Genomic DNA, 12,162 nt, shown 5'->3' on the forward strand with positions numbered 1-12,162 from the left:
TATTGTGCTGCAGCAAGGATGTTTGGTGTTGGTGAAAGTTGGATTGGATGATGATTATTTATTTATAAATAAGAGTGACAATGATGGTGAAGATGAAACAGAATTCGATGATGTGCATGAAGATATAATGGTAGACAAACTTTTCATGTTATCTGATAATAAAAATTTTTAAGTTCATAAGGTATATCATTTCTTTTAAATAAACAGCATTTAGGTACATGTAAAAATCTAATTTTTGTATGCTGCTTTTTCCTTATTTTTTTCTATCATTCTTATACCCAGCATATAATGCACACACGTAAATTTCATTCTTATTTTTTGTAATTAAAGTGTGCATTACATGTCGACATATACGACATATTCTTTTTCATAGTACTGTAATTCACAGTAATAAAAAAAGGTTACCGAACCTGAACAAGTAACGTCTATTAGAAATCAGCAGAGTTCATCTTAACCAAGGTCAAAGTGGGGTGTTTATTTATTTTTTATTTATTCATATACACTGACTACCAATAAGTATTCGGACACCAACAAGTATTTGGTTTTTGTGATAGAAAAGAAAAACTAACTTTATTCAAAATCAATAGTTGGTACAGCCTATACAAGAGGTAATTACAGCATGGACCATCCGGGGCATACTTTCCACAAGTCTTTGTATGACAGCTAGTGGTATGTTCTTCCACTCAGCTTGGAGAAGACATAGAAGTTCCTTCACCGATTTTGCACGGGTAGTGCACCCCTGAATTCGGCGATGCAACTCGTCCCAGAGGTTTTCGATAGGGTTCAGGTCTGGACTCTGGGCAGGCCAGTCCATTCGATGAACTCCATTGGCACCATACCAAGCCTTGGTTAACGTCGAAACATGACAACTGGCATTGTCGTCCTGACAGTAAGAGGGATCCAACCCATAAAACTGCCACAACGTAGGAAGCACATTGTCATCCAAAATAATGCAGTAGGCATCTGAGTTGAGCTTACCATGAATGGGAACCAAGGGTCCTAGCCCATGCCAGGAGAAAGACCCCCAGACCATAATTCCAACTCCGCCGAACTTGACTGTTGGCATAATGCATTCTGGCAGAAGTTCTCCAGGCAGACGCCAGACCCAGACCCTGCCATCCGAATGGTAAAGGGTGAACCTTGATTCGTCACTCCAAAGAACCCGTTTCCACTGATCTACTGTCAAATTTCGACGTGCTTTGCACCACATTAACCGAGCAGCGCGGTTGGACTTTGTGATCAAAGACTTATGGGCAGTAGCACGACCATGAAAACCAAGCAGATGTGCTTCCTTACGGATGGTATTCATTGAAACAATACTCCTGGATGCCTGTTAAAACTCCTCGCGGATGATGGCCATCGGTTGGGTGCGTTTCTTCCAAATTTCTCTGGACAGCACTCCTCGGTCTCTATCTCCCAGTTTTGTTGGTCTGCCGAGTCGGGGCACATTCTGACAATCACCGCTCACCTTCCACTTCTTAATCACATACGCCACTGTCAATTTTGGGTACTTCAGATCGCTAAATATGTCCCTTAAGGATCGGCCACATTTGTGATACCCGATAATTATACCTTTCTCGAAATCAGAGAGCTCCGAACTGCGAGGCATATTGCACACGACTAAAGCCGATGCTGTTTCCTACACGATATATACAGGCGGAGTCCGTGACCTACCTTAGGACCGCAGATATCGCCATTTGCATAGGTGTCCAAATACTTATTGGTAGTCAGTGTATTACTATTTATAGTTATTTTGTAGATGCAATGTTATCAATTATGATTACATCAATATGGAATAGAATTACTGAATGAATATTAAGTGCTATGTTTCGGAATTTGTTGCTGCAACATATATGGCAGAGTGGTTTACCCAATGAATTTTCACTTTTTTTAGTCAATTAGCATATGTCTGCAGCATAAGCTAGAGCAGCTTACCTACCCAAAATTAAGGAAAATAATATTTACAGCCTCTAATACAAATTACAGAGGAACATGATTAAGTAATGAGTGCTATATAACAGCTTAAAACAATGACTGCCATAATATTAAATTTTTTAAAATATTTTTGGCTGCTATTATTCTTTCATTAATATATCATAAATGTTCCCCAATATCATGTAATACATTTTTAAAACATTATACTTACATCTGTTTATAGACCCTAACTGGTTTGTATTCATTTGGATATGTAAGGTCCATGTGGACTAAATATATGTTGTGCATATCTGAATACAAGTGGTGTTTAATGTGTTAAACATATGTTCTAAAACAGGTCAAAATATGCAATATGTATCAGATAAATGACATGAAATAAATTACATTTGAAATTCTCTACAGTTACATACTGATTTAATGGGTTATAAATCATTGAAAAATACTTCAGACTTATATAGCAGAAAAGCTGAAGCTGATTGTTTTCACCTAGCATAAAAACCTTTAATTACATTTGCCTTCAATAAAAACATTGGTCGAAGGTCTTTAAATGTTACCAAAATAAATAGTCTTCTTTTTCTTATAAACTGCAACATTTCACTGCAGTGCTATTCACAAACACTAACACTATCTGTTTTTACTCTAGTTGCTTCCCAAATTTGCATTCATTCTTAGAAATATCACAAAAAGTTATGTGGTAACACATTTGAAATGCATACATTGTATATTGTTTTCAACTGAATTTTCAAATACTACTACACTGTTAAATAACTAATAATAGATACTAAAAATAAATTTGTATTATATACATACTTGCCAACCTATGACACTCAAAAATCAGGAGATTTTTTATTCAAACTTTCGTCATTTAAAATGTTAAAAAGACATTTTAAATGATGAAAATATAGTTTTTAATAATGAATTAACTTTAAATAGTAACTAATTCTTAAATGCAAGCAACACAAAAATACCTTACACATAAAAAACATTTTTATTACTTGCATCGTTTAAGAAAACAAAAAAAAAAAAAAAAACACTTTAATCAGTTTTCGTACAAATGTTATAAACAGTGGCAGATTTTTCTTTCTTTAAGAAAGAAACTTTGAAATTTTGTTCATAGCAATTGCCACGTAGGCTTGCTTTTGCTAATGCAAGTTTTTCTAATGTGTCGTCACATTAGAAATCACATGAACATCACATGTATCATCACATTTCTAATGTGTCATCATATTAGATCTAAATTTAGTCCTCGGTTTCGCAACACTGAAAATCCTCTCACACTCTGCATTACTATGGGGAACTGTCAAGATGGCCAACATAATTCTAGACAGTTCACTATATTTTAAAATTCCATCAGCATCATTCAGTTTTCCAATTAAACTTCACTGGGTGTCAATCCTAGCTGATTTTATAACTTCATTCAAGTTTTCTAATTGTAAACTGCTGTTATGCAGCTGTTGGAACTGTTTCAATTTTTTCTTCCTTTTAGAACTCCTTTCAAGATAATAATAAATATCAACAATGTGTTCATCCACATTTATTGCTAAAGAAGCTGCCCCTTTTTCAGCTGCGGCATAGTTGCAGGTTGTGCTCCAGTAAAAAGGCAGAGAACAGACATTCTGCATTAATAACTTTTTGGTCCCTTGTTTCCGAAGAAAAATTTAATTTTTCATTTTTTTTCAAAACAACTATGTTGTTCTTGTGTTTTTGTGTACGCATATGTTTGAGAACATCCATGCTTCCACCATGCGAAATCGAAAAATCGCAGCGACAGGTGGTACACATCGCAAATTTATTTTTCCTTGAGGGAATAATGGAATGAAAGTCAACTGTGTATGATTTTTGAAATGTACACGAGTATTTCACCTTTCTCGCAGACATAACAAAAGATGATAATTTCTAAAAATATTTCCCTAAGGTGCGTGTACTCACACAACTCAGGACAAAATGACCAAATTAACTAAAGAACATCAAAATAACAGCTTGCTTTGTCCTCATTGGCTAATATATGCCAGATGACACGCAGTGGAGCCCGATGCCCATTGGAGAACTGGAGAACGTCGTTTCTGGATACGTATATGCTCTCACTCACAAAGCAGAAGTTATCTAATTCGCAAGGTTTTGTTTTAGATATAATCTACAGAAAATTCAATTGCTTTTCAGACGTCCAAAATCACTTTTTTTTTTTTTTTTTTTTTTAGTTCAAAGTATTATGCCAAGTTCCATAAAAATCAGGAGAAATTTTAAGAATAAGAAAAAGTCGGGAGAAATATATTGTAAATCGGGTTGGCGGGAGAGCGGTTGAAAATCGGAAGAGTTGGCAACTCTGTATATACAACATTAAACTTCCTAATTATCATAATTATCTGGATTTTCTTCCTTTGCATTGATATTTTTTTTAATAAACACTGCATACGATAATGTTAATATAACAATTATAAAATTAATTTTACAAAATTTCACTAGTACCCAGATCAGATTAATATAATAATTAATATATCAGATTAATAAAAAGTGTATGTATGCTGTTCGTTAATTAATTTACACAACTGCTTTGAAATCATCATTTTTACTAATTTTATTTTCAGAACTAAGAAAACTCACATCCAGATTTTTACAAACTAAAACCTTTAGATGCTCCCCAATTTTTTTTAAATTCCTTCTTCTGAATCTATTTCATTACTGAACAGGATTTATATCCACCAGTAACTCAAATCTGAAAAATTCCAAACTGAATTCTTTTTTTTTCTTTTTTTTTTTTTTTTTTTTTTTTTTTGTGTGTGTGTGTGTGTGTGTGTCCCTGGTAGAAAGTGATAAAATAAACTGTATTTCTATCCATTCTAGCAGGGAATTCATTTACCAGCTGAGCTTGCTCATGACCAGGAAAGGGTTAAACAATGTGCCTTTTGAATTATGAAATAATTTTTACATTTAACAATAAACTGTTTAGATGAAAATATAATTATATACTTAACTAGATAAAAACTACACCTAAGCCAATATAATAAACCGACAACTTGTAAATAAAATTACTCCAAATTGAAGATAAGTAAAACTGTAATCAAAGTATGAAATGAAACAATAAAATAAATATAAGAGACACTTTTATTGCAAGAACATGGCTGAACTGATGCATACCAAAATTTATAGTATTGTATGGTTTTGAAATTCACTAATATTTTTTAAAGCCCTTCAACACAGAGAATTGTTTTACCATTTTAAATGACAAATGGTTTACAAAAATTTTGTTTTTGAGTATAAAATCAGTACAATATTACCGTTATTGCTACTCTTAATGACTTTGACATCTCCATCCATGACTTATATTGTCCAGATTTTGCCCGCAGTTTGTCCATTAGACTTTCTAATGTGCCCTCTTTCGTTGGCTCAGGGCAAGGTGATCCTGAAAGAAGTAATGCTATAAAACTCAGTCATAAGAATAAATCAATAATAGGTCAAAATGATAAATGCTTCAAAAGTTCGCTCCAACTGAATATACAGTCAAAAGTCTTTAATCCGGACTCGCCGGGGACTTCTGCATTTCCGGATTATCAATTTTTCCAGATTATAGATCATCAGTTTAAATCTGGTAAGATGGCATGCAGAAATTATAAAATTAAAAATATGAAACAGTAATTTATGAAATAAAGAACAATTATGATCTAAAGGGTATCAAAATTTACAAAAAAAAAAAGCTTAATATTTATTTACTTTATTACACATTTCTTTCAATGTAAGTTGTTTAAGTTGCTTCATTTTATGTGATAATACTTTCTCTTTAATTCTATAAACAGACATAATTTCTTGTTCAGTTACAAAGTTCCGCTGTTCAAGTCCTATAATTGCCGTGTTGAGAATACCGACTAATTTTTCAATCGAAATTTTTTTATTTTCAATAACCTCTGTGTCACTTTCTTCACTATCGGAAGAGAATTATAATGACAAGGAATTTGATTTAAATCATACGAAAGACTGAGTACTACATTTAGTAAGGATACTACATTTAGTAAGGAATTATAAGCCAAATAAAATAAAAACATCAGCCCTGAAGATAAGAATAGCGCTGACAGATCAACTTCCAATTTATAGCGCGCCGCGCCGTCCCCCCCCGCCGCAGAGCAGCGGGAAATTCATAAACAGATTTCGGAATGGTTAGAGAAACAAAGGATATGCCTTTATCCAATTTTTGCAGCAATTGCACTTTTTGTTTGAAACATACGTCGAAACATACTTTCGCTTTGTAGATCCTTTGGCAGCTCTAGCATCGGAAATTCTATTTGACATAATCGAAAGTTCAAGCTTACTTTTATAAAATTGCTCTAACAGTCTGCAAAAAATAATAAGGCGGATCAAATTCGAAGATTAACGAACAATGCAATCTGCAACGTTAACTTGAAATAGATAATTAGATCATTTTAGCTTGACTTATACCGTCCGTTATACATTAAACGCGCATGCCTAAACGTATTATGTGCATGCGCAAAAGTATTACGTGCATGCGTAAACGCCTATGTGCATACGTGAACGCATTATGTGTTGACACATGCACAGAAAGTTTGTAGCTTTGAGGTCCGGATAAACGACTTTTGACTGTACTGTAGTTAATGTATACTATAGTTACAGCTTAGTTATGGGAAAAGGCTCAGCCTCATGACTGTAACTGACAGAAAAAATTTAAAATCTTAAGTGAAAAAGGGAATGTTATCCAAGACATTTTTACTGTGTATCTTCTTTATGAACAGAAACACTACCAAATGAGTTAGAAGGCCCAATAATATTTCACTGCTCCAAATATCAGATAGTAAATCCTGATGTGCTACTACTACAACAATTTAGAGTAGTATGATTCCTGTTATTGTGGCAACAGATGAAATGAGTTGTACTTGAAAATTTTAATTTGATTTTTTGCATTGGAGAGTGCAAAGCAAGAGTTATCTGTCCTTCTAAATTCTTTGAAAAAAAAAAAAAAAAAGAGCCATAAAAAAATCCTTGTGCATTATCTCATTGTAAGTTACCTTTCTTTCCATCAAGACTGTGAGAAAGAGGTCAAACTGAGAGCTGCAACCAGTTAAGATGATGTAAAACTATTTAAGATATCAAAAATGTCAAAATTTACAGTAATATTCAACTGTAAATACTAACATACATAGGTTTCACACTGTTGAGGAAGATTTTTGTCTATTTTAGCAAATGTGTGATTACTTCCTACACTATTTCCTTCTCGCATTTTTTGAATTTGTGTTAATAATAATTATCATTTAGAGCTGTTTCTGTAATTTAAAAAAATAATTTTTGAGAGATAACATCCTAGAATATTTTATTATAATGAAGCACTTGTATAATCTCAAGTAAATTAGCTATACTGTAACTATTCCTCAAGATTTAAAAAAAAAAAAGAATTTCTAAAATCTTGCATATGAATTAGGAACAACCATATCAGAAATGAAAACCACTGATCTAGAAGCCACCGTAACTTATAAGGAGAAATATGTGAAGGTTTTGCTTTACAAAAATGATTACGATTAGAAAAATTACAGAGGTAGCTAAAAAAATGACGGTTTTAAGTGATGGTAATGGATTCCTAGCACATAACTCTAAAGGCCACATGCACCAAACACAGGACTCATACTTTCACACACAAATAAGCAGTAAGCATTCAGATAAAGAGCAGTTTAAAACAACAGCACACTTATAAAGTCAAGAGGAGTAGTAAAATTATGAATGCTGAGATGAAAGGTTAATTAAAATTGAGATAATGATATATGCAGTATAGATGTAAAGTCATAAAACATGAGATGCATGAAAATACTAACATGAAACCTCAATACAAAATCAAATGAAATGATAGAGAGCTGTCTCTTTCAGGCTATGAAACAAATTGGAATTGACGCCTCTTCAGAATAAACGGTCGAGAGGCAGCTATTTAAATACTTCTGAAGACTATTAAAATATGGGCATGCAATTAAAATGGTAAGATGGCATGCAGAATGGTAAGATGGCATGCAGAATGGTAAGATGGCATGCAATCTGGTAAGATGGCATGCAATCTAGTAAGACGGCATGCAGAAATTATACAATTATACAATGGACTGATAGACAAATACTACAGTTTGAACAAACAGGTTCATTCTCAGCTTTTAGAAGGTAGTTAGTTATGTGTCACTCCAGGGTGACCAATTCTATGAAGAGTCAAATGAACTTCTTTCTTATCCATTTTCTAGTAGAAAACCAATGCTCAATTTTAGGTTTTACCCTTCTCAACTTGTTACAAGACTGAAAGTAAGCTACCAAGTACAAAGTCTGTAATCCGGACTCGTCGGGACTTCCGCAATTCCGGATTAGGGGTTTTTCCAGATTATAGATCACCAATTTAAATCTGGTCAGATGGCATGCAGAAATTATACAATTAAAAATATGAAACCGTAATTTATGAAATAAAGAGCAATTATGATCCAAATGGTATCAAAGTTTACACAAAAAAAGCTTAATATTTATCTGTTTACTTTATTAAACATTTCTTTCAACGCGCGCATGCGTAATGTATGCACATTCTTTATGCGCATGCGTATAGTTTGTGGCTTTGAGGTCCGGATTATAGATCATTCCGGATAATGGACGTCCAGATTACGGAGTTTGTACTGTATTCAACTTGACTACATCAACTATACAGGATTCTCGGTTCCGGAAAAAGCTTCTTAAGCCTTCAACACACTGTACGAGTCTGTACAAATAACGAACTTTTTACTGCATAGCCTTGATATGTACAATATAATTCAGATGTTAAGACTGAGGAAGTGTCACGTAGATGTTTGCCTTCCATGTGGTCACCAATTATAAATGCCATTCCAACATGACCAGTTGACTTGAGTCCATCTATAAATAAGGGAACATAACTGCTATACCTATGCCTGTGCTCAGCAAAACGTTGTCTGTAGATAACCTCATTAGTATTTGTTTTGACAAGATAGTGAAAAACATCAAGATGAATTTCCACATTTTCCCAAGGTGGGATTTCAAAATGCTGTACTGTTTAGGAAAACATATCAGACAGAGAGAGTTCCTCAATTAAAGAACGAGCCCTTAAAGAAAAAGAAGACACACAGGATGGACATACTTCAAGTAAAATGCCACATATGTTATGAAGTAGACATAGCTAATTAGAATGGTCAGACTGAGACAATATATTAAAAAAATACTGCAAAAGAGACAACTCCTCCCACCTCAAATGGAGTGATGGTTCACAGAAGTCAACATAAAGACTGAACAGGAGATGTCCTGAAAGATCCAGAGCAAATCTGCAGAGCTCGGTGGATCTGGTTTAAAAACATTGAGGACTGAGTGAATCTGTAAACAAATGAGCCATAGCCCACCTAGACCACAGAAACACTTTGTGAATGTGGGGGAAGCATAGAGCAGTGCTCTGCACCTCACAAGGTGTTCACTAGGACTTTTAAAATATTTAGTATTTTCATACACTTCTTTCTCAAGTTTTAAGACATGAAAAGGAAAGTCAGTTTACAGTCAAATATCACACCTAAAAATTTTACTTCAGGTGTAGCTGGTATCATTGAACCACTGAGATGTAATTCAGACTCAGGATGGAGACCTCGCTTTCTACAAAAGTGCATGCACACTGTCTTCTGTTTTGAAAATGTAAATCCGTTTTTGACCACTCCTGGATCCTGTAGGAATCTGTAGCTGCCTCTCTACATGTCTCATATCTGCCCCTCGACAACTAATTTGTAGGTCATCAACATATAAAAATCCTAAAATAGTGGGAAGAAGTTTTCTTTTAACCTTTTCCAGGGGGCTGGGACATATATGTCCCGCATTTTCACTACTTTAAATGTGTCTCAAGAAATTTCAGTAAACTATGGAAATTTAAAATGTACTCCTTAATATGGATTAGGAAGTGCAAGACCCTGTCGATTTGTTTTTCTGTTCCTCTCATAATTGACTAAATGGCCATAATACATTCGAAATTGGCCCCTATAGCCCATGTGGATAGGTTAATATTGAAATAATTTTCTAAGCTGAACAGGGATTACATTAAGCAAACAGCCTTCAGGCACACCTTCTTCCTCTTCGAAAACTTCTGACAAAATAGAGAAAATCCTTAATTGAAAAGTTCTAGCGTTAAAAAATTCTGAATGAAAAATTGTAGGTTGCCACGCAAGTCACTGTCATTGAAGGTCACAAAGTATGCCATATCTTCATGCCTTATTATAAGCTTTCTCAATGTTAAAGAACACAGGCAAGATGGTAACTTCTAACAAAAGCTTTACAAAGGAGCATGTTACCTATGGTTGTCCTTCCTTTTGAAAATCACTTTGATAAAAGTGATATTATGTTATTCTGTTTCAAGAGAATACACTAGACGGCTGTTTACCATTTTTTCAAACAACTTGCATGCACAACTCGTAAGGGCAATCAGCTGATACTTTGAAGGGATTCCTTGGGTCCTTCCCTGGCTTAGCTATAGGAATGACAACTGCTCTCCTCCATGCACTGGAAAAACTATGTTTTTTCCACACCCTATTGTAACGAGAGAGAAAGGCAGTAAGTGAGTTATAGGACAGATGCTTCGGCACTTCATAACTCACGCCATCTGAAGAAGACCTATGTGTCTTTAACAAAGCTCTCTTTAACTCAAGCATAGCAAAATCTTAATTATAAGGCTCAGAGCTGGAAAAGTTGAATGTGATGGGATTTCTCTGAGTGCTGCTTGAGAGAAAGATATGTGGGTGAATAATTTCTGCTGGAAGAAATGGCAGCAAATGTCTCATAAATAGTATTCGTAGTTTCTTCTATGCAGCTAATCACTTGGCCATCTTTTTCCAAAAAGGAAAGTCTTATTCATATTCTGCATGCTTTTCTACTTTCCCAAACTTGCTTATTATGATTAGAGGACATTACTGATGACACATACGAAATTCAGGAATCCCTCTGGCTCTACTGTCTTACTTTTGTCATTTGCTTTGGCTCCTTTAAATGCTTTACGGTTTCACAAAGTAGGGTGCCTATGAAAAGTTCCCCATGCTTTACTCTGTTTTTTCAATGCTTCATGATAATCACGATTTTTCCCAATGTTCTAGGAATAGAGAGCGTAACTACTTGAATAATAGCATTAGTAACTGCTTCCACTGCATCTTCGATATGCATATCTTGTACCATTTTCTCTGCGAGCTCCGCAGCGGAACAGAAGAGTTCCCAGTCTGCTCTATCAAGTATAAACTGCGGGGATCTCGACATGGGGTTTGCTCATCTTCATGCGAGAGATACAAAAATGGGATAATAATTGCTGTTGTAAAGATCATTCCCAACACTAGAAGCACGAAATGGTAACAGAGATGGTGAACAGATGGCAAGATTGAAAGCATGAAATGTCTTTGGAGGTTCATGGAAATAGGAGTCTTATCCATTATTCAGAAAACAGAGGCAATGATCTCAATCATCAGCTCGATTTGTCTTCCTCGCGAATTGGTGTCTTTACTTCCCCAGAACAGACTATGTCCATTAAAATCTCCTATTATGATAAAAGGTTCAGGCAGCTGCTCTACAAGGTCATTTAAATACTGTTGATTGATATCCTCATTTGGAAGCAAATATACAGAAACCATTGAAACTACAATATTAAAATTTTCTTCTATAGTGACAACTTGGAGGCATGTCATTAAAATAAGTGCATTTGATGAATAGTCTAGTGAGCTGAAGAGACCTATATATCTACTGGCACACTCACCTGCAACATTATCTTTCCTAAAAAAGAAAACCTTCTAAGTTTTGCTTGTTGTTCCAGTTTCAGGTTTGTTTTCTTTTATTGCCAAACACAGGATGACGAGCATTGATCACACTTTTGATGTCAACCATATTTTGGTGGAAGCCATGACAGTTCCACAAGACAAGGGTGGCCATTATGGTTCCTTTTGTGTTGCTTTTTAGTTTTGCATAGAAATAGATGCTTGGGAACTTCTAGTCCCTCTTCTACTTTCATACTATCTGAATCTACAGATCCAGATACAATGTCATCAAACAAGCTTTTGCTAGGGCTTCTATTTTTTTAACTGTTTTTGGAGGGACATTTTTTGGTTTGCTTTGAGTCACTATTTTTTGTATCACATGAGTTGGATTTTATTTGGTACAGTAGGCACACCAATTGAAGTTTGGGTGGCAGTTGTGTTGAGTTGATTTAAGAGCACTGCTGTAATATATATTTGGTCGAAGCTGTGC

General features: G+C 34.7%; 1 protein-coding gene across 1 annotated transcript in view; it reads right to left on the reverse strand.

The window, feature by feature from the left end:
* The window catches only part of LOC118189837 (uncharacterized), a 115,934-nt gene that overhangs the window by 87,076 nt on the left and 16,696 nt on the right, over positions 1–12,162 (reverse strand). The window contains exon 2 of the mRNA XM_085807010.1: positions 5,211–5,335. Coding sequence (XP_085663136.1) covers positions 5,211–5,335 — 125 coding nt within the window. The remainder of the gene's footprint in view (positions 1–5,210; positions 5,336–12,162) is intronic.

The sequence above is a fragment of the Stegodyphus dumicola genome, chromosome 1 (genome assembly GCF_044657685.1).
Source record: "Stegodyphus dumicola isolate Sdum_Otavi_A_Nest chromosome 1, ASM4465768v1".
Classification (NCBI taxonomy): Eukaryota; Metazoa; Arthropoda; class Arachnida; order Araneae; family Eresidae; genus Stegodyphus; species Stegodyphus dumicola.